The sequence below is a fragment of the Pseudorca crassidens genome, chromosome 1 (assembly GCF_039906515.1).
Source record: "Pseudorca crassidens isolate mPseCra1 chromosome 1, mPseCra1.hap1, whole genome shotgun sequence".
Lineage (NCBI taxonomy): Eukaryota > Metazoa > Chordata > Mammalia > Artiodactyla > Delphinidae > Pseudorca > Pseudorca crassidens.
Window position 1 is genome coordinate 75,254,361 of NC_090296.1, and position 26,300 is coordinate 75,280,660.

At 42.6% G+C, this 26,300-nt stretch overlaps 1 protein-coding gene, 1 long non-coding RNA gene and 1 other non-coding gene across 4 annotated transcripts in view; 2 read left to right on the top strand and 1 right to left on the bottom strand.

The window, feature by feature from the left end:
* Positions 1 to 2,884: 2,884 nt before the first annotated feature.
* LOC137226285 (uncharacterized) lies at positions 2,885 to 9,129 on the bottom strand. The gene is made up of 2 exons (XR_010944290.1): positions 4,309 to 9,129; positions 2,885 to 4,270 (listed from the first exon to the last, which is right to left on the bottom strand). It is a non-coding gene; the product is annotated as an uncharacterized lncRNA (long non-coding RNA).
* LOC137207332 (U2 spliceosomal RNA) lies at positions 3,520 to 3,711 on the top strand. Its single transcript, XR_010935034.1, has one exon. It is a non-coding gene; the product is annotated as a U2 spliceosomal RNA (small nuclear RNA).
* Positions 9,130 to 9,314: 185 nt separating the features above from the next.
* DAD1 (defender against cell death 1) overlaps positions 9,315 to 26,300 on the top strand; it is a 55,330-nt gene continuing 38,344 nt past the window's right edge. For both annotated transcript variants that reach the window (XM_067741041.1, XM_067741033.1), the window contains exons 1-2: positions 9,315 to 9,612; positions 18,784 to 18,958. In XM_067741041.1, the coding sequence (XP_067597142.1) occupies positions 9,402 to 9,612; positions 18,784 to 18,914 (342 nt within the window). In that variant the 5' untranslated portion in view covers positions 9,315 to 9,401 and the 3' untranslated portion in view covers positions 18,915 to 18,958. The remainder of the gene's footprint in view (positions 9,613 to 18,783; positions 18,959 to 26,300) is intronic.

Below are 26,300 nucleotides of genomic sequence, written 5' to 3' on the forward strand. Positions count from 1 at the left end.
GGAAACACAGGGAATTTCCTGGCAGTCCAGTGTTAGAACTCTGAGCTTTCACTACAGAGGGCCCGGATTCAATCCCTGGTCGGGAAACTAAGATCCCACAGGCCGCGCAGCGTGGTCAAAAAAAAAAAAAAAAAAGGTAAAGAAACAGGCTGCTCTAGTGGTAAACGTAGGCTTTCTATCTTTTGCCACCCTAGGCTATTTGTCCCTTTGCAGAGTTGGCAACTTTGTTTTGGGAGCTCAGCTCAAACCTCCCCTCTTCTGAGGCCTTTGCTGTGACAACAGGGTCTAAAAGAGATGCCCAGTCACTCTATCACATTACTCTATTTTATTAAATTATCGTGCATATTTGTGGACTCATTTATTATCATTTTCCCTCCACTAGAGCCCAAGTTTCCTGGAGGACCTTGTCTTCTCAGCTTTGCTGCCAGCCCCTAGGACAGAGTGTGGCACAGAGTACACAGTCAGTCCTTACTGGAGAAAGAAATGGATGAAAAGTCTAGTGAGGAGGTATATGTATAAACAAGTACCTAAAAAACAATGTGTTAAGTGTTATGGAACGGGAATGTTGCCTGTCATTCCAGTAAACAAAGAATGTTGCCCGCCATCAAGCCATCAGCCAGTGAGGTCTCCCCCTGCACGCTCCCACCCCATGGTGCGCCCTGAGGGGAAGTCAGGATGGAGAGAAACAGGAAATATTCTGTGCTCTGGATACTGGCCCTAGAGTTAAGATGCATAGCTAAGGAATAATTTCAGTGAGCCCCAGATGTTTGCATCTTCCCCATACATAGTAAAGCACTAAAATTAAGTTGAGATGTCTGTTTTTTGTGATAAGCAGTAATATTTCCATGTTCGACTACGTTTTTGTTTTTGTTTTAAGCAAAAACTGTATATCCTGGCTCCCCTTCGGAGCAGTTCCTCAGAGCTATCTGAGAGCCTGTCTCCCAGGCTACAGTCCTCAGTAAGGTCCCCAAATAAAACTTAACTCTCAACTTTTAGTTTGTGCATTTTTCTCTGATCATCAGTGTCAAGGGCTTTTGGAAGCTATACCATATAGGAAATTCCAGGCTACATCACTCTGAGACAGGGCAACAAAATCTCCCACTTTTCTGAAAACCTGTGAGATGTAGAACTTTTGGGGGCAAGGATGACCTGGCTGGAACTGGTATTAGATCTCTCTAGACCTCATCTCTTGTGGCAGTGCACAGAAGCATTTGTACTTTGTTTCTGTGTGCCAACCCGGCTCTACAGTAGAGGTTGGAGAGAAGTAGGAAACTTGAACATACGGAAAATACCTTTTATAACCAAAGTTAATAGATCCCTTAAGGCGTCCCTGTTACTGAACTGAACTTGTGTCTGCTCACCACCACACAGCAAAGCTAATTTACTGACACTGGGTTGTGGTGAAGGAAAGTATAGTAGTTATTGCAGGGCCCGGCCAGGAGTACAGGTGGCTTGTGCTCAAAAGACCCGAAATCCCCGATGGCTTTCAGGAAAGGATTATTATTTTTTCTTTTTTTAAAAAATTATTTATTTATTAAAAAATTTTTAATCGAAGTTTTTTTATTGAAGTATAGTTGATTTACAGTGCTGTGTTAATTTCTGCTGTACAGCAAAGTGATTCAGTTATACATACATATATATATAAATGTTACATTTGAAGTTAGGATTGCAAGGGGCATGACTTTCTTCTGATTGGTTGGTGGTGAGGTAACAAGGTGGTGTTTCAGGAATTTTAATCATCAACCTTTTGGTTCCAACCAGTCTGGGGTCTATGTGCTCGTGCTCAGCATAGAGCCACCATCCTCCAGCTGGGTGGGGATGTTAGTTTCTGCAGAACAACTCAAAGATATATGTCAGATCATTATGCATATCCTTTGAGGAGGAACTTGGGCTGGTTTATCATTGAACAATTGTTTCTTGACTGCTCTGCCTTTGTTTCTGTGTTCCTTCACCTCCCTAATTAGTAACTGCTCGAGTCTGCTCTTTGGCACTCAGGGAAGGCCTAGGAGACCAAAGCCTTTTTCTACAAATAAGAAACAGGGGACACAGAGGGGCTTTTGTACCAGGCAGGGTCCTGCAGGGTTCTGCTTGGTTTCATCCCCAGAGCTGGGATATCTCAGGATTAGGCTGGATCTGTTAGAATTATAGAGTGGAGAAGACTCTTAGGCCTGCTCTAGGCAGGCCTCTGAGGAGAAATGTAAGGTTCTTATTTCTCCTTAACTTCAAGGTAAGATACATTATGTGCAGGTGTATCTTGTACCTCCAACATATGTGATTTTGTAACAGGGAAGAGCCAAATCTGACTACATGTTGGATCTGTTTCTTCTACTTTAACCTTTGATTACTGTTGCTTTTGTTCACTAAAAGGATACTGTCTATACACAATGGCCTGCCTCAGGGAACCCTGCCTCTCTGCCTGAACCAAAGTGCCTTTTTTCAGGGAAACATCCTGACCTGTGGGTGGCTGCAAGAAAGAAGAAATTAACACAACCCCTCCCCAAGGCTGGCCATTCCAGGGGACATTGCAAATCTTATGGTCTTTTTACTTTACTTCCTCATCTCCTCCCCCTCTCTGTTCTATAAAAGGAACTGGCATCCAAACCCCATAAGATGGTTTTTCGGACACACTAGTCTGCCATTTTCTCAGTCTGCCGGCTTTCCGAATAAAGTCGTATTGTATCCCTTGCCTCAACACCTCTCTCCGATTTATTGGCCTTTCGTGCAGCAAGCAGAGCGAGCTGGGACTCGGTAACAATTTTACATATGATTTTATGTGTGATTAAAGTATTAATATGGTCTTTATGGATGGAAACTAATTTTAACAAACCCTCTTGTCGTGGTCTGAACGCGGGTTGGAAAAGAATTTCCAGACACAGGTAGAATGTAAAGAAGATAGAATTTATTAGAGGAAAGGGTCGCTGCCAGAACAGCGGGCCGACTTCCTGGTAGTCTGGGAGAGTCGAGCCTGAACACGTGCTATTGATCAGTTTTTATAGCCAGAAAACAAAGGAATGGTCCGAGGTGAAAATTTTGTTTACTGATGGTTGAGGCACATATACCTTCCTTCTATAGGGTGGGAGTGAGACAGGGAAGATGCCTTTCCTTATTTGGAACAGGTGGGCTCAGGAATTTTGTAACCATCGCAACATGGTGGGGAGGGCGATTGATTAAGAGTCCAGTAGGGGGTGTCACCTCGAAACTTTTTCAGGCAGGGTCGTCCTTTGTCCTTGATGCACCATTGTCCTTGGAGCACCACACCTCCTTCCTGTGCCTGTAAATCATATTAAATATTCCAGAAGTAGGTGGAACTGATGACCTGACAGTTCAGGCCTGGCAGGGATAGATCATTCTTTGGTTTCAAAAGGGTGTCATCGCCTTTTGAATGAACTATGAATATGGTGTGACCCTTAGAGTAAACAAAGGAACTGAGTACAATAGCTCTAAAGTCGCTCTCTCCAATATGACAGCTACTAGCCACATGTGGCTACTTAGATTTGAATTAATAAAAATTAAAGTTCCATCGCTTCTCGGCCTTTTGGCTAAGATCAAGTGTAGTATCTGTTCTTACCAGTTTAATATCTGATACGTTCTCTTTCTGAGAACAACATATTAAACAGATTTTTTGGAGCAGGGAGTTGGAGTAGGAGCTTGCTCCATCCACTTCACGCATTGATCTGGTATTGCAGTACCTCCAGGACTGGTGCACTCCTCTGGGGATAATAACTGAAGTTTAAAAAGCAATAACCAGACTTCCCTGGTGGTCCAGTGGGTAAGAATCCGCCTTCCAATACAGGGGTGCAGGTTCGATCCCTGTGCTGCTACTGCAATGAGAAGCCCACGCACCGCAACGAAGAGTAGCCCTGCTTGCCGCAACTAGAGAAAGCCTGTGCGCAGCAATGAAGACCCAGTGCAGCCAAAAATAAATACAGAAAAGAAAAGAAAAGAAAAGAAAAGAGAAGAAACAGCCCTAAAGAAGAGATGCATAAGTTGAGATACTGGGGAAGAGGCAAAGAGCTTCCATTCCCTCTTGGGATGTGTGACCCTCCCAGCATCTGGATGTGATCAGCAACTTATAAGTTCTTGGAACCCTTTTTGGTTAGCGTTTTTTTAATGGAGGCTTCATTACATAGGCATGATTGATTATATAATTGGCCATTCGTGATTGAATTCAATCTCCAGCCCCTCTCCCCTTCCTCGACCTTGAGGAGGAACTGAAAGTTCCAACCTTGGAATCATGTGATAATCATTCCCCTGGCATCTAGCCCCCATCCTTAGGGACTTCCCAGAAGTCACTTCATTAACATAAACTCCAGTGTGGTTGAAAGGAGTTTGTTACAAATAACAAAAGACATTCCTTCTACCTTTATTGCTCTGGAGCTATTTCTGAAACTGGGGACAAAAACAAGTATTATAACAAAAGATGTTCCTATTGCTCTTACCACTTAGGAAATAATGAGGGTTTAAGGAGTTCTGTGTCAGGAACCGAGATGAAGAACAAATGTATATTTCTGGTTATATCACACTGTCATACAAGGAAAGGGGGTTTGGGCCACACTAGGGCCAAAGTTTAAAAGATAGAGCTGTTACATGCAATAGCAGAGAGAAGCAAAAGGAGGGATCTGAAGGAGAAAGTGAAAATACAAGGGAAAAGAATTGGAAAACAGACTCTCATGCAGAGATTTTCTTTAGAGAGTCCTCTTCTTTGGAGGAGTTGTCTTTCTTTTGATAAAGAATGTCATTTCTTACTGTAGAGAGATACATTGTAAAATCATGGCCTTTGTTTATAAGGGGACCTTCCTTGCCCTTCTACTTTCCCATTGTTTTATGATGTTGAGTGTTGAAGGGTAGCAGAATATGACACCCCAAAATATGCCACCTTAGCATAAGGATTATTTTGAGCTGAAGGCAACTGGGAAGAAGCAGATACAAGGATGGTTCTCTGCCCTCCTCCTATTTGCCTAAAAGCAGGACAGAAAGATGTCTCCCCTCCTCTCTCTACCAGGAAGGACAGAACTCTAGATTCTTGCCAGCCCAGAGAGGGCACCAGAGAAATCTACATAACAAACGTCACTAATTAGCCCTTATTTTTCATTAATGCTTCACATATTTACTTTCTCACAATTTGCTGCCCTAGAAACTCAAAGTTCTTTTTCTCTGTCTTGTTACTTCTCTAAAAATTTATTGCTCTTTTTGTTAAGATGCTATTGTTAAAAACAAGACAACAGGCTCAAAATGGAGTCACTTATGCTAACTTAATTACAATTTCAGCTCTCCCAGAAATAGAATCTTAAACCAGTCAATCAGGGATTGCCTGATCAGTACTAGTTAGGTAATCTGCCTAATAGACCCCTGCCATCCGCTAAAGGAAAGTGACCTGCCGTAACCAAACCGCTTTTTTGTCTAGTATAATCTAATTGTTCCCTCTCCCTTCTGCCTATAAAAGTCTGTTTAGATAGCTCCTCAGAGTGCCTTTCTATGTGCTGGTTGGATGCTGCCCAACTCATGAACTGTTGAATAAAGCCAATAAAATTTTTAAATTTTATTGAGTTGAATCTTGCTTGTTAACATTATATAAGCCCAAGTTCTAACCACCCTTTTGAGTTACTTGTAACTGAGTGCTCCACTGTGTATGTGCGATGCATATGTTAGGAAAATTATTTGTTTTTCTCTTGTTAATCTGTTTCTTTGTCAGTCTAAATTATGGGGCCAATGAACCTGATTAGAGGGAAACAGTTTTTCTTCCCAGTGTTTTAGTAACAAAACATCTAAGGTCTACTCTGACTGCAGCTTCAACTTATAAATTTGATTTGCCCTCTGAGAGCCATCTGGGTTGAAGTCCCTCCAGTACCCAATATTTTGTATGCCCAAAATATTGGGGCTCTGTGCTTTGCCAGCTTCTAATTATTCAGAAAAATAGGGAAGCAGACATAGTTAATTACCAGGGTTATTGATAGTTGATAAGAGCAAATATATCCTGAACATTTACTCTGTGTCAAGTGCTATGTTAAATGCTTAATGTTAACATTATCTCATTTAATCCCCACAACCTGCCAACTAAAGAAGGTCACTCTCACCATCCAACTCTAAAAGGATTGAGTCATCAGCCACTGTGGTTGCTGACCTTCAGTACACACTGAAAGGAGTTCAGGGCAGAGGTCACTCTATGCTTTGGGAAAACTGGCAGAACAGGTCTTCAGATAGATATTTTCAGGAGAAAATTTTATGAACCCAATTGAGACAGGAGGGACGGGGGCAGGACACAACCTTTAAAAGAATGACACACAGGGGAATTTCCTGGTGGTCCAGTGCTTAAGACTTGACGCTTTCACTGAAGGGGCCCGGGTTCAATCCCTGGTCAGGCAACTAAGATCCCACAAGCCATGTGGCCTGGCCCCCCCAAAAATAAAGAACGACACAGCCGTAGAGGATAGGACAAATACTGGTTAGAATCAACTAGGCCCCAGATGGGAGGAGATTCGAATTCCAGTAGACCTTGAGCCTCATTATAAGCTCACTGTAATACATGTACGTGCTAAATGACACACCCACCAGCACCGTGACAGTTCTGAGGCTGGCCAAAAAAGGCCAAAAAGTAGGCAGTGGCCCAGTTCCTGGAAATTTCTGCCCCTTCCCCCAAATAGCTGGAATAATCCTCCCACTTGTCAGATTATGAAATTACCCAGCCCATAAAAACTAACGACCTCATACTCTGGGGCCTCTCTCCTGAGATGACCCACATTCTGTCTGTGGAGTGTGTAACTCCCTGAATAAATCTGCTTTCACTCTATTTCAGCTAGCTCTTGAATTCTTTCCTGCAGGAAGCCAAGGACCCTCACTTGGTGGCCCATCCCAGGGACTCTCCCAAGACCTGGGATGTGACCATCTTCTCGTGCCCCATTTTCCTGCAACACAATTTCTTGCATTTTCCCATACTTAGAAAAGCACTAAAATCATTAACTAAGATATTTGTGCCTCATGACTAGCAGTAGCCCTCTACCAAGATGTGTGCTTGATTGCACTTATTCCAAAATCACATACGTGCACTTATCCCAAATCACCTCCCCCCGACCTCTTCAGAGCAGTTCCTCAGAGCTACGTGGACACTGTCTACTGAGCTATAGTTCTCAGTAAGTCCCCAAGTAAAACTGAAACTCACAGCTCTCACGTTGCCCATTTCTACTTAAGTCCCAACAAGCCAGGTATTCTTATTTCCATTTTAAAGAAAAGGAAAATGAGGCTGTCAGACTAACTAACTTGTCCTGGATTAGATAACTAGCAAACAGCAGAAACCCAGGATTATCTGACTCTTGAGCATGTCCACTACTCAGGACATGACTTTTTACATATGTGAAAGTGCTGATTTAAAATATTGAAACCAACATTATGTTAGCAATTTCCCACTGAGAAATCAGTCAAAAAAATGTTTCAATGATTATAGAATCATAAACTGAACACAGAAGACCTCTTCTTGCTGTTTTAAGTAGTCCAGAAAGCTTTAGGTCATTATATTCGTGTTTGACTTTGCAGATCTCAGAAAAGGATACATTCAGTAAGTGAAATTTTCATCTCTTCTGCTTTCCCCCTTTGGGAGTTCCTGTGGAGATGTTATGATAATAGTTGACATGGATGAAAGGCAGACAAAACATACGGAAGAGACTACTGGAAGGAGCCTGGCTGATTTCCCTGAGGAACCCACTCCTAAATGATTAAAAAAGCATCAGCCTAGCCTTTAAAGTTTGAAGTTGAATACTGGTGAGGAAGCTACCCTCCTACTTACTGATGAGACAGGGAGAAAGGTTCAACTTGTCAGAGAAACTGATGCTTCTTGCCTTATTATATTGAAATAGGAACTGGTCTGGTTATCCACATTTTTTTTTTTCCCGTCAGCAACATAAAAGAGCTTAGACTGAACTTAAGTTCTCATAATAGTGCAAATCTCCGTGGGTGTGAATATGAATATATCTTTTTAAAGAGATTGTAAATCTTTCTGAGGACATGGCTTATTTCTCTTCTTTCTAGAACTAAGCAAGGTTTTGCTCATGACTGATAATCAGTACATTTGTTGATGCTGATTTGGTTCCAGTTTAAACACAAATAAGAAGTGAAAATGAAGGAAGGTTGTCATTTACTTGCTGTTTTAGGAATTTCGCTTCAGTACCTAGGATAGTTCAAAATTATTAATAAGCTGAAAAAGTACCTGGTTTATGTATCACCTGCAGCTGAGAGTGAGATGAACTAGGTCTGGAAGGTCAGATTCATGTTAAATTAAAAGGGCAGCAAAAGCCAGAAACTAAGGTGGATCTTATTTTTCAAAAAAGTTAAAATGCTAAGTATAAATAGTTAATCCCACTTGTTAAAATACAAAACCTCAAACCTTTAGTTTCCTCTGCAAAATAAATTGGAGAGGGTAGGGCTTGAACCAGGCACCAGGCAATGCTCTTGCAGGTCTTTTAGCGCTGACATCCTGGGATAGTACGACGGGTTCAAGATGACAGCTTGGGAGTAGGAGGCTGCTAAACTTGATCATATACTCTATGCACTTTAATGGAGTTTCTCCCCGCCCCTGCCCATCACCAGCTCTTTTACGACTATATCAGATTCCCCTGAGGATACCTACACTCTAGCATAACGAACTATAATTTGGCAAAACGTGGGCCCGAGGAGGCACCCGATAATTGTCTGCTGAATGAATGAACCCCTGCGAGCTTAGGTTCCACTGCGCTTACTCGTAAGCGTCCCCAAGGACCAGATCGCAAATCGAGTTCAGGCCCGGGTTGAGGTCGAGCTCCCCAACCCCGCTCCGTACTTCCCTCCTCCAATAACCAAGTCTAAACTGATGCCTGCTCAGTGACCGGCCGCCGTGGTTCTCACTGCGGGGCAACTTGACTTGCTCTAATGATCTGGGACAGGCATCTGCAGTTAGCGCCCTCAACAGAATTAGGACCGAGCGGGTACTGAACCGGGAAAAGCCAGACATTGCCTTAAAGCAGATCCAAATATTTCATCTTTGAGGACGCTGGTGGACCAAAGAGAACCGCTGTCCGCTGAAAAACCTCTTCCCCTTTCCCTCCCACACTATCTTGTTGCTGGAGCAACTGTGGGCGTCACCAACATGACGGCGGAAATAGCACAAAAAGATACACGTCTCCAGCTCACGGAGAGATCCGTTGCGCAGGCGCATTAGCTTTCTCTGGCTGTAGTTCTCATTGTGTAGATATATTCTGCGTCTGCGCATTACTTGTTTCGTGCCTTGGCCGGCCTATACGCCTGCGCAACGTAGCAAATTGGGGAGGGCGGAGCTGGGCTACAAGCGTTGCGCATGCGCCGACACTACATCCGGTGTGGTCGTCGGTTCCGCTAGGAGTTTGGGGTACGCCGGCCGGAATATCGAGCGTGTAGTCATGTCGGCGTCGGTGTTGTCGGTCATCTCGCGGTTCTTAGAAGAGTACTTGAGCTCCACTCCTCAGCGTCTGAAGTTGTTGGACGCGTACCTCCTGTATATACTGCTGACCGGGGCGCTGCAATTCGGTTATTGTCTCCTCGTGGGGACCTTCCCCTTCAACTCTTTCCTCTCGGGCTTCATCTCCTGTGTGGGGAGTTTTATCCTAGCGGGTAATGAATGATTCTATAAGTGATATTAGTTATAATGTGTTACTTTGATGCGTGCTTTTATTCCCACAGTACTCGTCTCTATATGAGACCACCGCCTCGTGAAGTTGAGAGAGGAACCTGCATTGCCCTTTTTGTGAATGGGGAAATTGAGGTACATTCAGGTTGTCGTGCCTAATACCAAAGAGCCGCCGAGGAGCTGGGATTAAATCTGGAAACACCTTCATGTTGCTGTTCAATCTGGTGATCCACTTCACTTCATATTGGTCCATGGAAAACTCCCAACTTTCACTTAGCTTTAACACAACTTTGAAGTTGGTAAACTTGTAAAATGGAAAAGCCAACTCTGAAGCTGTCATTTCACTATCCTGAACTCAGTTTTCACTCACATAGGTCTATTTTAGCTCTATTATTCTGATTCCCAGCAAATTTGATACCTTGTAGACTGCTATATTTAATGAGAGCTGACTGTCCCCATATATTTTTGCCAAAATCTGACCTTTCTTGCTCAACAGGGATTCACTGAATACTGAGTCCAGGCTTGGCCCAGGGAGTGTTGGCCAGTACATTTTATAGGTGGCTACCACATGAACTTTTCCAGTCATGGTATCACCTGCTGCATGACTTGGAAAACATGCCAAAATTCCTTTTTTTTTCTTCCACGTGTAATCATCAACAGTCACATTGTAAATTGTATTTTGAATCTCATACAAGGTATGGTAAAAGCTTTGGGGATACACCTGGTATATGTTTCTTGTCCTCAACGAGTTTACAGTGTAATTGGGGCATAGACAAAATACAGCGTCTGGAGACTTCATTTACAGTGGAATCTTAATTACAGCTTAAAGTTAGAAACCTATAGAATGCTTATTACACATTCAAATTGCTAGTTCAGACTCATGCCAGAGATACTCTACCTTCTACTCTGTTTCTCAAGTTAAGATAAGTCTAAGGACTTAAGGACTAGTTCAGTAAGCCTGGCCTGGAGTTGCAGAGTTAGCCTGTACATCTTTGAATTTTGGCTTAGATGACCAAGACCTGGTTCTCTGTAGCAGCATCCTGGTCTACAGGAGTTTATATGTTACCATCATCAGATATACTACCCTCTTTGCTCTAGACTCCTCCTTCCTCCCCTAAAATACTGTTCATGACTAAGAATTTTATTAGCCAGACAGGAGAAGGAATCTTTTAATTTTATTTATTTATTTATTATTTCTTTGGCCACCACGTGGCATGTGGGATCTTAGTTCCCCGACCAGGGATTGAACCCACTCCTCCTGCATTGGAAGCACAGCATCTTAACCACGGGACCACCAGGGAAGTCCCAGGAGAAGGAATCTTGAGAATGTCTGATTTTGTTTTCCAGGTCTGGAAAGAGTAGGAATAGGGCGGGGCCTAAAAGGTGATTTAAAAAAAAAAGCCTTCTTTGTGCTGAAGTCACCCTGGCTTCATAAGCTTCTAGGGTTAAGAATGACTCCTCAAGGGCTACGTGGAAGAGTGGTTTGCAGAAGAGTGGATGTCGACTGGAGTTGCAGATTATTGGTGTGATAAAAGTCAGAAGATTTTTTGAGCAGATAATTTTTCCAGTGCCAAGTCTTTTTTTTTGAGGCTGTTGTGGCTAAAGTTGAATTGGCAGATCCCCTACTCTCCTCAATGAGAAGTTGATGGCCTGTCATTGAAGAGAATGCCTAGTGAAAGGGCAGTTTAATAGTGAGGTCCTTTTGGGGGATTCTGATGTCCGTAGGTGTTGGATAATTGGTAACTGGGCCAGGGAAATGAAAGTTGCTTCAGGAAAAGAAGGGATTCAAGACAATTCAGAGTTGCTGAGGAAGGGTATCGTTTGCATTTCTTTTGACAGACTTGACCTTACTAAAGCCACTGCTGCCATTTGTTAGCTCAGATCCTCAACTGGATACTGTTTTTTAAAAAAATTTTTGGCTGCGTTGGGTCTTTGTTGCGGTGTGTGGGCTTCTCATTGGGGTGGCTTCTCTTGTTGCGGAGCATGGGCTCTAGGTATGTGGGTGTTAGTAGTTGTGGCACACAGGCTCTCTCTCGGTAGCTCTCTCACGTGGGCCTAGTTGCTCCGTGGCATGTGGGATCTTCCCGGACCAGGGCTTGAACCTGTGTCCCCTGCATTGGCAGGCAGATTCTTAACCACTGTGCCACCAGGGAAGCCCTGGATACTGGTTTTAATGGGAAATTTTAAATTTGGAGTTTATCCTTTGTTCTGGTTGTTGGGAAGGGAAGGCTTGTACTTATTTATAGTGCTGAGGTTTCTAACTTCCCCGAGTTGTGTTTCCTATTGGAAGAGAACGGAGGAGGCCAGTTTGGCTGAGAAAGGGAATTGTAGGCGATTACCTTGAAGGATTAGGTAGTGCCGGATGCTAGAGCTTTGAGTGCCAGGCCAAGGAGTTTTATCCTGTAATAGGAATGCATCTAAGGATTAAAAAAAGTTTTTTTTAAAAAAATTATTTATTTATTTATTTATGGCTGTGTTGGGTCTTCATTTCTGTGCGAGGGCTTTCTCTAGTTGTGGCAAGCGGGGGCCACTCCTCATCGCGGTGCGCGGGCCTTTCACTATCGTGGCCTCTCTTGTTGCAGAGCACAGGCTCCAGACGCGCAGGCTCAGTAATTGTGGCTCACGGGGCTAGTTGCTCCGTGGCATGTGGGACCTTCCCAGACCAAGGCTCAAACCCGTGTCCCCTGCATTGGCAGGCAGATTCTCAACCACTGTGCCACCAGGGAAGCCCCGGATTAAAAAAGTTTTTAAAAAAGTTTTAGATTTAAGTAAAGGAGTGACTTAAAATTGGTGTTAATGTGTAGGATGAATTGGAGGGAAAAGTTCTTTAGCCTGGTTCCCTTAATTTCTTTTTTGGCAGTCTGTTCTCTTCCATTCCTTCTGCATGTGTTATGTAGCATATGTTCTTTGGAAATTGATTAGTACATTTTAAACCGATATAGGATACTATCACATTTTTTAAAAAGCCTGGTGTTATTTGGGCCTGATGAAAATGGTCTGTTTTCTTCTGTTCCTCATGACCAGGAACCTTAACCATAGTTTCAAGGAGACAGAGGTAGAAAATTGCCATTGAGAAATCTTTTTTTTCTTTTTTTGGATCAACAGTTTAAAGTATAGTAGGCTTTGAAAGGACTTCAGAGATAAAATATTTTTCTTCTTTCAGACAGATTTTAAACATCCTCAGCAGCTGACTGTTTATCTTGTGGTTAGATCTCTCTAGAGGAGGACATCTGTCCCTTTTTCAGAGTAGCGTGTCAGTGTTGGCAGCCCTTCTAGTTTCCTTTTTTACCTAACTGAAATCCCTCTTTTTGCTCATTTAAAGTGCTATTTTGGAGGGATGAGTGGAAAACAATAAGACTGTCCTTAAAATAAGTCTTTGATCTTGAAATCAGTTTTTAAGTCATTTCACAGCTTTGGTCTATTCTGTTTTCTAATCTATATGAAATATTTACGGATTAAAAAAAGTAGTTTTGTTCCCCCTAGTTTACAGATCCAAAAACAGTTTGAATCTGAAAGGCAAGGAGGCCTAAATCAGAGTGTTTTCTATCTCACGGGAGATCTTGGGCTGTGTGGACTGGGGTCCAGCATTTCTTTGGAAATTATCTATTAGATTTCTGGGCCCATAACTCATCCAGGAGATTGGAAGTTTGCCAGCCTTATGCCTGACAGTTCTGTTTCTAAACCTCTTTCATATCCATTGCTACCTCTTCATCCTTTGTCACTCAGGCTCTCAATATCTCTTATCTGGACTACTGTAATCTTCCTTATTGATCTCCCACACTCTCATCTCTCTCCCTCCAGTCCATCTTCCACTATGTTTGCAGGCTTTATTTGACTTGCAAATCTGATTGTGCTACTCCCCACATAAAATTTGTCTGTACCCAAAGAGAAATTTAAAAAAAATTTAATGGCATAGAGGGTCTTTGATAATCCGGTCCCAGCCACATCTCCAGCTTCATCTCGTCTCCACCTCCTCTGTACTTTATATTCCAGCATTATTGAGTTACTTGTTATTCCCTGAACATGCCGAGATGTCTTAAGCTATTTTACCTTTGTTTGACTGCCCAGAAAATTCCTTCACTTCTCAGCCATCTCAGCTCAAGTGCTGCTTCCGTTTGAACCCTTCCCTGGCTCTTCAGATTTAGATCTTTCTCCTGTATTCCTATTTCACTACACTGTAGTGGTGTAGTGCTCTTTTCATCTCTGCATCCTCAGTGCTTAACACTGTATGTTAAATTGTGAGCATGCCTATAATAAGTTAAGGAATATTGAGCTATTATGTGCCAGGTTCCCTGCCAGGGTACTGAGGATTTAACTGTGGAACACGCAGACATGATCTCTACTCCCATAGAGTTTATAATCTAGTGGGAGATGCTGACAAGTAAACCTGGATATAGTGCTGTGATGGAGAAGTATTGGTGAGAATAGGAACACAAGTAGGCACTCAACCCTGCCCAGTGGTCCTATAATACTTTCCTGATATGTTTGCTTTTCCAAAATATGCTTCATATTTTCTCTCTTCACTTTCATCTGTATTTTCTCTTTTCCTTTATTCTCAGTTGATGATCTTACTTTATTTATTTATTTTTTGCTAAAGAAATCCTTTCATCTTCCTACCAAGGAATCATAGCAACCCACCTACACATGGACCCCCTACTCTTTGACTTATTTCCTTTAATGGTGGATGATATATCCCTTTCCTATCAGAGGTCAGCTTCTTCACTTGTGCAGAGGATCCAGCCTTCTCTTGCTCACTCAAGGACTCAGCTTCTGTAATCATCCCTCCATTCTGCATCATTAATTTCTCTCTAGTGGATCATTCCCATCATACATACATGCTCTAATATCATCCAATTAAAAAAATTAATTTGACTTTAGATACCCCTTCAGCTACTATTCCATGCCTTTCTGCTCCATCATCACAGAATTCCTTGAAAGAATAGTTGTCTAGTTGCTGTTTCTGCTTTCTCACTGTCCATTCATTCCTTAACCTACTCTTGGTGGTCTGTCCCCACCACTACAGTGAAACTGCTCTTGCCATCTTGCCAGATCTAATGGCCATGTACCTCACCTTGCCTGAATGCTCAGCAACATTTAGCACTTAACATAGTTGGCTGCTTCCTTCTGAGTGAGTGAAGTACTTTCTTCTCAAAGCTTTTGCAACGCTACACTCTCCTGCTTGTTCCTTCTCACCTCATTGGTTTTTCCTTCCTATGGTTTGTGCTAGGTGCTTTTTGGTCTGAGGGCATGGTTCTAGACCTCTTCTCTGTATTTCTTTCCCATAGGTGAATTTAAATAATGTCTATATAACTACAACTACCACATTTAAATTTTCAGTTTTGACCTATTCCCTGAATTCCAAATTAGTAAGTCCAGTTGCCTACTTGACATCTTCACTTGATGTCTAACACACAACTCCAGATTGAACCTTCCGGCCTAGCCATTTGCCTCTTCGCTGGTCAATACATGGTGTCAACTTTGGTTAAGTTGTTGAAACCACACATTTAGAAGGTTTTTTTTTTTTTTTTTTGGCTGCTTGGCCCGTGGGATCCTAGTTCCCCGACCAGGGATTGAATGGAACCCGGGCCCTCGGCAGTGAAAGCTCAGAGTCCTAACCACTGGGCTAGCAGGGAATTCCCTAGAAGGTTTTCTTGATTCCTTGATTTCTCTTATCTCCCACATCCATTACATCAGCAAGCCCTGTCTTCCCCAAAATACAGCCTGTATCTCTTGACTTCTGTCCCTTTTGACTACCATTACCTGAGCTCTTTGGCTCCTGCATGACTCTTCGGCTTCTTGAACTTTGCAGACCATTCTCCGCATTGCAGTTCTACCATCCTTAAAAATTTTAGATCAGATTATTTTACTCATCTGCTCAAAACTTTGAAATATTGCTCCATTGTACTTACAACTACATCCAGACTCTTTACTGAAGCTTACAAAGCCCCACTGATTTGGCCCTTATCTCCCTCTTGCCCTTGATCCCTACATTCTGGTCAGTCCGACCAAGATTGTTCTTGCTATCTGGAATGCTCTGCCCCTAGATCTTTGCATGGTTGGCTCCTGTCTTTCAAATTTTGGTCTTAAATAACACCTTCTTAGAGAAGCCTTCTGTGACCACCAAATAAGAAATAGCTTCCCAGTCACTCTTTTATTACCTTGCTTTGCTTCATAGCGCATATCACTACCTCATATTTCCTTGTTTAGTTGTTTTCTCATTTATTATGCTTCTCTCCATTAGAGTGTAAGTTCCCTGGGAGCCAGACTCTTGTCTTTCTTGTTCTGTGCCATAGTCCTAGCACCTGGGACAGTGCATGGCGCATAGTAGATGCTCAGTAAATATTTTGCTGACTAAGTGACTATTTAAGGAGATAAATTAGAACTGCTAAAATGGAGCAAGCTGCCTTAGGAGGTAGTACATTTCCATCTTTGGAAGTGCTCAGGAAGGACTGAAGGATCTTTTGTGGAGGAGCTTTTTGAACAGGTGTTCTTTGCCTTTTTTGAGAATTACAAACCGTCCAGAGCCTGTGATAGAGGCGGCATATCCCTGCATCTGAGGGATTTGCTGCCTCTGTCAGTAACACAGGCTCTGGATGGTTTGTAATTCTGCACCTGGGGATTACTTACCAGATTCTGGATATGGTGAGTATACTTTGGAACTATTCTCAGCTGATTCATGCAGCCTCCCCTGGCATGCCCACATCCGCCACCTCTTGGGTATTTTGTGCATTAGATGGGGTGTTGGTCTTTAGGACCTTCAGGGTCCTTTGCATCTCTATGCGATTCTGATTCTTATGTTGTCATTGAAGCAACTTGGGTTACTATGATTATGATAATGATAACACATCAATTCATTTCTTTGTGTACCTTAATGGGGAGCTTCTCTTTCCTTTTGTCCCCTCATATTTCTCGAAGCACTACTCTACTCCCATCTTCCACCCCAGTAGCCCCTGTTAATCGTGTTTGGTATCTCTTTCTCCATATTTTTTCCTAGATTCCAACTAAAATAAATGAGAAAATAGTTTGTGTGTGTGTGTGTGTGTGTGTGTGTGTGTGTGTGTATGCAGTTTAAGAGAAATCTGAAAGGGAATAATATTTTTGGCTTTTTTTCACTTAATATATCTTAGACATCTTTACTGTCAACGTCTAGCAAATTAATCTCATTCTTTTGAATAATTACATGGGATTTTATTGCATGTCTGTAGTGTAATTTACTTAAGTAATCCCCTTGATGTCATTTGGACTGTTTTCACTTTTTTTTTTCAACTTTACGAACATGCTGTTAGAATGCCTTTGTTCTCTAAGATAAATTCTTTACTCAAAAGACATTTAAAATATAATAGATGTTGCCATTGCTCTCCCAAATGGGTGAACCAAGCTATACTCACCACAGTGGGATTTTAACTGGTCGCCCTTGCTTCAGCAGTGTCCTTCATATTTTGAAGGGTTCAGGTGCCTGAAAAGATCCGGGGTTTTTCCACAGTGTTTGCATGTTTAAGCATAATGAAGACTCTGTTGCCATGGCGATGGACTCTGGAGAAGTAGTCTTTTTAAAGAAATTTATTTATTTATTTATTTATTTTTGGCAACATTGGTTTTTCGTTGTTGTGTGTGGGCTTTCTCTAGTTGTGGTGAGCAGGGGCTACTCTTCATTGTGGTGCGCGGGCTTCTCATTGCGGTGGCTTCTCTTGTTGCAGAGCACGGGCTTTAGGTGTACGGGCTTCAGTAGTTGTAGCATGCGGGCTCAGTAGTTGTGGCTTGCGGGCTCTAGAGCACAGGCTCAGTAGTTGTGGTGCACGAGCTTAGTTGCTCCACGGCATGTGGGATCTTCCTGGACCGGGGCTTGAACCCATGTCCCCTGCATTGGCAGGCGGATTCTTAACCACTGTGCCACCCGGGAAGCCCAGTCTGGTAGTTCTCTGACCTTTGGGTTAGATCTCAGTCTGTTGCCTTTTCTTGGTTGGTGATGGAATGGATGCTAGCCTGAAGCAAATTTGGGTTAAGTAGTGTAATCATTTGTTACAGGTATAAAGATATTTTGGAAAAGTGTATTCCTAGAGCTTTCTTTTCATGTCAAATGGTGACTGTGGCTATGGTGTCAGGTTGGAATCTTCAAGGGTACAGAGTGTGGTAGTGGAGAGTTCTCTGTCAAAGTCATGTAACTTAGATCTCTTGCCTTTTTTGAGACAAGCAGCTTCTAGAACTTAGAGATCAAAGATTATCTACAATTGTGAGGTCCTCATGGATAAGCACCTCTGCTGTCTAATATACACATTCTGTTGGAAATAATTCACAATTTTATAACTTTTGGTCATTCAGCCTAGCCCCTTTGTTACTGCCTCAACTACATCCTGATCTAGGTATAATTATAAACTTAATTCAGGAGATAAGAGAGTTCTAAAGATTTTTTGGTTTTATATCAATATCTTTTTTTTCTCAGTAAGCCTTTGGTTTTTAGCCTAACTCTGAGAAGTTGTATTGTTCCCTTAAACAATTAACAGCATAAAATTTGTGTACAACTTGATGAACTTTTAAATTCACCCTTTTAGCCACCACCAGATTAGGATATAGAACATTATCAGTACCCTAGAGGCCTCTCTTCCTGCCTTCCAAGTCGTCTCCTGTGAACGATAAAAAACCACTGTCCTGATTTGTATTACTGTAGATTGGTTTTGGCCAGTTTTAAGCTTTATATAAGTAGAATCATAAAGCATGTATTTTTTGGCGTCTGGATTGTGTTGCTCATCGTGATATTTGCTGAATTCATCCATGTTGTGAAGTTCTTTTTCATTGCTATATGGTATTCTATTGTATGCATATGCTATAATTTACCCATTTTACTGTTGTGTTTTTTTTTTTGGCTTGTGGGATCTCAGTTCCCCAACCAGGGATTGAACCCGGGCCCCTGTCAGTGAAAGCACTGAGTCCTAATGACTGGACCACCAGGGAATTCTCCCCATTTTACTGTTGATAGACATTAGATTGCTTCCAGTTGGGGGCCACCATGGGTATCATTCCTGTACGTGCCTTTTGATGGACTTATGTGTCATTTCTGCTGGAACAGAATTGTTGGGTCAGAGGGTATGTGTGTGTGCATTAGTCATACTTGTTTCATACTTCTTGATATTCACTTTTGTGTTTTTCTTCTTGTACAGTTTGTCTGAGAATACAGATCAACCCACAAAACAAAGCGGATTTCCAAGGCATCTCTCCGGAGCGAGCCTTTGCTGATTTTCTCTTTGCCAGCACCATCCTGCACCTTGTTGTCATGAACTTCGTTGGCTGAATCATTCCCATTTACTTAATTGAGGCGTAGGAGACTGGAAGAATGTAAGTGATGATCTTAATGCTTGTCACATAGTGTTGGTTTTAGAAACAGAAATCGGAGGGGCTGGTTTTGATGATGGTTGTCAGAGTTCCCATACTGTTGATAAGATGTTTGCAGAGTTTTCCATATTGGTCTGCAAAGTATGTGTTAATATCCTCGTGATTCATCAGTGCTGCTGCTCTTGGTCGTTGCCTTCTCTTCTCACTGTTCTGCAAAGCATTAAGATAACAGAAAATGAGAGTTTGCTTGTAGCTAATACATTAATTTCTGCACCAATAACTCCATGAAAATAACTCTGAGATCTTGGAAGAGACATAAATTGTAGGTTTTGCTTTTAGATTTGCTCTATAATCTTTTTTTCTGATTTTGATCTCAGATGAGTTCAAATGCTGGGCCATTGTCCCCATAGTACCTAGTATAGTGCTTACACCTGATAGACATCCAGCATATGCCGAATGACTGACGATGGCTGCTTGCTTATATATGTGCTACGTTAAAAATTAATGGGAGGGCTTCCCTGGTGGCGCAGTGGTTGAGAGTCCGTCTGCCGATGCAGGGGACACGGGTTCGTGCCCCGGTCTGGGAGTATCCCACATGCTGCGGAGCAGCTGGGCCCGTGAGCCATGGCCGCTGAGCCTGTGCGTCCGGAGCCTGTGCTCCGCAATGGGAGAGGCCACAGCAGTGAGAGGCCTGCGTACCACAAAAAAAAAAAAAAAAAATTAATGGGAAAATTGGATTAGCTTGGGAGAACACTTTAACATATAGGATGAGATGCCATGTGGTCATTTGCCAGTTTTCTTTTTTTAGCAATAGAGCTCTTTTTTTTTTAAGTAAACTCATAGAATCTCAGCAGTGGAGCCGAGTTGTTCTGATTGACAGAAGTTGAAAAGCCCTCTTTGCTTGGGCTCTCCTTGTGTGGTATGCTCTCCCCTCCATCCTTCCCTCCTAAGCAGAATCCTAAAAGCTCTGAGAAGTACTTGACACTCTCTCTCTCTCTCTCTCTCTCTCTCTCTCTGTCTTTGTCTCTCTCTATGTATGTGTGTGTGTGTGTATCTATATATATATATTTATATTTTTTTTTTTGGCTGTGCTGCACGGCATGGGAGTTCCCTGACCAAGGATGGAACCCATGTCCCCTGCCTTGGAAGTGCGGAGTCTTACCCACTGGACCGCCAGGGAAGTCCCTTGACTCTATCTGAAAACTTACTTTATATATGAGAAAACAGAGGTCCAGAACAATCCAGTAGCTTTCCCTGGCCACATAGCTAAGTGGAAGCAGTGTAGTGCTTTAGTCCAATGGTGCTCTTGGCCTAGTGCTCTTTCAGTATCCCGTGTTGCTCACTGATGAATGAATGCACTCTATTCTTTGCCTTTCTCCTACAAAATTAAATGTTGCTATTACTGGGGTAGAGAAACAAGAACCTTAGGAAACTGACCCTCTTTGGGGGAAGGATATCCCAGGGCCAACCTCCTTCTATCACAACTTGGAAAGCTATCGTTTTTGTACTAATCAGAAATCTAACATAACAGTTAGAGCAATCATGGACAAAGTGAATGCAATAATGTGACAAGGACTTTACTTCAGTTTCTAGCAGTTACTTAATATATTACATAAATCCTTTCCATAGATATTGTCTCAAAAACAGTACTGTTAGTTCAGGTAAGGTTTCATTTTTGGCAGTGGTAAGTTGACAGAGGTGGTTTATATCAGTGAAAGAGGTTGTGAACCACTTCCTTCTACTATCTTAATACAGTTGAACTTTTTGGAGGCCCAATCAGGACTTGAGTTGTTCCCCCATGTGCTAGTCAATGCCTTGATCCTGGGAACACAAAGAAAAGTAAAATGTGGCTGCCTTCAAGCAGTGAACAGTCTAGAAGGGGAAAAGGGCATGTAAACACAGCAGTTAGAGCCACACGAAAGAGCTGAACAAAGTGCTGTGGCGGTCCGGAGAACTGGGCCTCCGTGCCATCTGGGAGCAGAGGCCGCAGACAGGGCTCCTGACCAATGACAGCTTCTTGAGTACAGCTAGAAAATTCACCCACCAGCATTGACCTGCGAACATCCTGAGTAACCCTTGGGCTCTGATAGTAACCTTGCTGGAAAGGTCATAAGTCTTCTGATTGCCCTACTCTAAATTTCTAGTTACTTTTTCTAGATGAGTCACGTTGTATGCTTTAACAAGGGGACAGAGCAAGCAGTTCAAGGATGTTTGTTCTCTAGGATCAGGGAGATACCAAATCATGAAAAATAATTTCCTAGGGCTGTCGTGATTGGAGGAGGACTCTGCAGCAGAGAGGCTAGTATTTCAAAATCATGACAAAAACAGAGACAAAAAAGCAAGCTCAGAAGAAACTGCGTACTGCAGACCCTATTAACGATCTAGGGCCACCTGTTCAGCTGGGAATTATGGGCCCAAGGTATAGCACAATCTTCCGATCCCAGAGTGCAGTGTTAAATCATTCTATAGAGAGTATATTCGTAGTGAAATCCTTCTGTGTGGGACTCCCCAGGGGTTTTTTCAGAGATCATTTGTGAAATGATCACAGTTTGACATATACTGTACTGTCCTGCCCTCAATTTTCAAATATACATTTATTTGCCCTTTTTCTGTGCTTCTAACTTAGTTCTATGTGCAGTGTGCTAAAACACTTTTAAAATGGTTTTCGAGTGAGTTTTCAATATTTATATCAACTCAGAAGGTAGAACAAAACAGATTGAATATTCTCCATATTTGACAAGTATGTTGAGAGTTGGGTATAAAAAGAATAAACATCTGTAGCTTACTGCTCTGGTGTGAATTTGGGGGTGACATTTAAAACCAGCAGCTACTATGAAAAAGCATATCAAAAGAAAATGGCACTGAGTTAAAGAAATTTATTCCAGGAGAAGTAAGGAAGTTAACAGATAGTGAGTGCTCGCGTGGGCCAGGCTTTAAGTCTTATTTTATTTTCGAAACAACCTTATGAAGATAGGCTTGGTAATTCCACTTACAGGTGAGAAACTGAGGTTCAAAGAACCTTGCTGGAAATCTTTTAAGTCTAATAATCCAGTCTGATGTCAAAAAAAATTTTTAATATCTATTTTTGGTTAAAGTTGCTTATTATAAAGTATTTGACAATTGCAGAGTTAAAGAAATGTGTTTAAAAAGTTACCACAGGGACTTCCCTGGCAGTCCAGTGGTTAGGGCTTTGCCTTCCACTGCAGGGGGTGCTGGTTCGATCCCTGGTCAGGGAGCTAGGATCCCACATGCCTCGCAGCCAAAGAACCAAAATGTAAAACAGAAACAATATTGTAACAAATTCAGTAAAGACTTTAAAAATGGTCCACATCAAAAAAAAAAAAAAAGTTACCACAGTTATTTTTATTACCGTCCTTTCCTTTATTACTTAACTTTCTTTGCTTGTATGACAATTTAAAAAATACAGAAAAGTACAGAGAAGAATATAACAAACACCGCCGTGTATCCACCACCTGGAATGAACAGGTTTTGAACAAATTAAGCATTGTAGGTTGAGCTGAAGTTCCTTTGAATCCCTCCAGTCCCCATTCCTTCCCTCTGCTGTAAGACTTGACCGTCTTCATAGCAGTTTTGTTCAGCTAGGACTATTGTAAAACCTACATCTGTTAACACAGCCTTTTCCAAACTTCAGACTTTTGCGGCCTCCTGAAAACATGTCCAGAGATGGCAGCGTGAGAAACCTGTGGTAAAAGTTAGCTGTTCAGTTGGCAGCACTGGTATAAGTGGCTATGCCAGTGGTCAAGAATAGACTCATAGGGGTTTTCCTGGTGGCACAGTGGTTAAGAGTCTGCCTGCCAATGCAGGGGACACTGGTTTGAGCCCTGGTCCGGGAAGATCCCACATGCCACGGAGCAGCTAAGCCCGTGCACCACAACCACTGAGCCTGCACTCTAGAGCCTGCGAGCCACAACTACTGAAGCCCGTGCACCACAACTACTGAAGCCCGCACGCCTTCTCTTGCTCCGTAGCAAGAGAAGCCACCACAATGAGAAGCCCGCGCACTGCAACGAAGAGTAGCCCCTGCTCGCCGCAACTAGAGAAAGCTCATGTGTAGTAATGAAGACCCAACATAGCCAAAAATAATAAATAAATAAAATAATAAAAAAAGAGAATAGACTTATAATGTTTTTTAGATTATCATAAAAATGAAAATGCAAATAGATAACTAATAAGAACCTACTGTATAAAAACAATAAAATAAAATTAAAAAAAAAAAGAAAATGCAGGACTTCCCTGATGGCGCAGTGGTTAAGAATCTGCCTGCCAAGGCAGGGGACATGGGTTCGAGCCCTGGTCTGGGAAGATCCCACATGCCGCGGAGCAACTAAGCCCGTGCGCCACAAGTACTGAGCCTGTGCTCTAGAGCCCGTGAGCCACAGCTCCTGAAGCCCTTGCGCCTAGAGCTGGTGCTCTGCAACAAGAGAAGCCACCGCAACGAGAAGCCCACGCACTGCAACGAGAAGCCCACGCACTGCAACGAAGAGTAGCCCCTGCTTGCCGCAATTAAAGAAAGCCTGTGCGCAGCAAAGACCTAACGCAGTCAAAACTAAAATTTATTAAAAAAAAAAATGAAAATGCAAAAGTGAAAAATGCTCCTAGTGAGCTTCTGAGTTGGGAGAATCCATGCACACCTAAAGTGATGATCAGTGTTTGGCACTTAGGTGGCAGTAATCTATTTTGAATGAATGCATTATATAGAAGTTCAGTAGGTTTGAATATTTAAAGATTTACATACTATCTGTAAATATTTCCTGTTTTGTTTTTCCATGTCTCCTTGTGAAATTCTTTTCAGAAAATGTCAGCCTATCTCAGGTGTTCTGAAGGGAAATGAAGAAAAGAGGGACTTAGCTACATTGGGTCACAGCTTGGGAAGGAAAGTTCCTGATGACTGGGCCCTGGATCAGAGGGAGAAGTGAACAGGGCTTCGACAAGGGGCAGACCTGAGCTTGGAAGTATGCTTAGCCTGAGGGCGATTGTTTGCCACCAGGTTGTGCTGAAACCTTGTTAGTGTTGCTTTGTTTTTATGGTGGAGGCTGTTTTCCCACAGGTCTTTAAAAATTCGTAGAGTTTAATCCCGGCTGGAGCGAGGGCGCTACAGGGCTGGGCAGAACATAACTGACAAACAGTACTATTTACAAACAAGCAGTCGCCAGTTGGCTTTTTGAATTCATCAGTAAAGTACTGTAGTAATATAGAAAGTTACCTCTGGAAGGGGATCTAAATGTTATTTCTTAGGCGCTACTGCCACCCAGTGGCGTGTACATTTCATTGCTGAGAGAAGGTACTACAAAGCCCAAGAGAAGCTGAGTTTGGGGGAAGAAACCACAGATACCTTTGTGATAAAACCAAGTTTCTTTCCAGTCACAGGAGGGCAGCAGAGGTCCAAGCGGGCCTAGGTGTTGGGTGGGCCTTGCTTTACATTCTGGCCAGAGGTGGGCGGTGTCAGGCACAAAAGGGCATGCAACCTTTGTCACCTAGGGAAGACCAAGTGCACAGTGACCCAGAGATTGACCATTTATTTCCTTTTCTGATCTGTCAGTTTGAGAGCTCCCTTTCCGGTTTCTTGTAGACCTGTTTTTGCTCTCAGCATGACCTCCTGCTGGCAGTCATCTTTAATTTTTTTTGGGTGGGGGGGTTAGTTTCCATTTCATTTTCTCTGACATTTCACCTTATATTGAATTAGGTTTAGCCACTAGATAAGTTCTCAAAAAGGGAACTACTCTAAATTTGTAGAAAGTATTTTGAGTTGGCATAATCTTTTCTCAACCCCCTTGTTTTTCCTGGTTGGAGGGTGAGATTCTTTACTTATTCTTAAAACTTTGAATCTGCTTATTATATTTACAAAAAACCCAAATAATTGATGATTCTTGAATTGATGATTGTGCTCTATTTGGTATTTGGTTCATTTAAAACCACCAAAAAAAAAAAAAAGAAAAAGAATAAAAGAGAATATCAAGTAGATTTGTGTTTTTTAAAAAAATTTGGCCAAGCTTTGCGTTTTGCGGGTTCCTAGTTCCCTGACCAGGGATGGAACCTGGGCCCCGACAGTGAAAGTGCTGAGTTCTAACCACTGGACCGCCAGGGAATTCCCATAGATTTGTATTTATGAAGTTCATTCCCTGCCTTAGTTTCTCTAGCCTTGCAGCTCAGATGATTCTGACTGCAAGTCATCCTGCCCCCAGGTTGCATAAGACCCTCTTCTTGGGGCCCTCATGGTCCACTGTGCATGCCCCTAACGCTGCACTTACCACATGGTTATGAAACCATTCATTTTCCTGTCTTTCCCACTGGACTGTTCAATTCCCAGAGGGTGGGGACCTCAGAGCTTAGCACAGGGCTAAGGGTCACAATGCATGTTTGTTGAATGAGTGTATGAACGAGTAAATCATTTTCAGCTGCAACAAAATGCTGTATAAAATAGCTGTATCATTAGTGATGTGGATGCTAAGACACGAGGAAAGTGCTGGGGAAGAAAGATGCCGAGGGAACAATTCACACGAGGGATGGTGGGACGGTGGAGTGGGGCACGAGCGTGAGGCTAGAAGTTGGAAGACCTGTGTTGTAGACTTTGCTGTGTTGTTAACTAGTTGAATGGAGAAATAAGCTTGTCGTTGAGCCCTAATTTCCCTGTGTGCATAGGGAGGGGATTGGCCTGGATGGTCATTAGAGTCTCTTGCAGCTGTTAAAGCCTCTGATTAATAGTATTCATGATAGTCCCATTGTGTTTGAGGAGGATAATGCTGTTTGTGTGGATCCTCAGTTGAGCTTTGCTTTTTTTTCTTCTTCTTGCTTTTTACCTTCAATTGTTGCTTTTTATCCATATTACTAGGTTTTCATCATCCATCAAAAGTGCGATTGTCTGTAACAAAATGCATGGTGTTTGTATAAGGCCTTTTACAAAATTAGACAACATTTATCAAATGTTTTACAGTTATCACATAACCAGGCTTGCAGGACTCACACTCCACGTGCACTTAAAAAAAAAAAAAGTTATTTATTTATTTATTTATGGCTGCGTTGGGTTTTCGTTGCTGTGCACACGCTTTCTCCAGTTGTGGCGAGCGGGGGCTACTCTTCATTGCGGTGCATGGGCTTCAGTAGTTGTGGCTTGCGGGCTCTAGAATGCAGGCTTGGTAGTTGTGGTGCATGTGCTTAGTTGCTCGGCAGCATGTGGGATCTTCCCGGACCAGGGCTTGAACCCGTGTCCCCTGCATTGGCAGGCGGACTCTTAACCACTGTGCCACCAGGGAAGTCCCCACATACACTTTTACACACATCAACCCACGTCATCCTCATGGCCCACCCTGTGATGGAGGCAGACAAA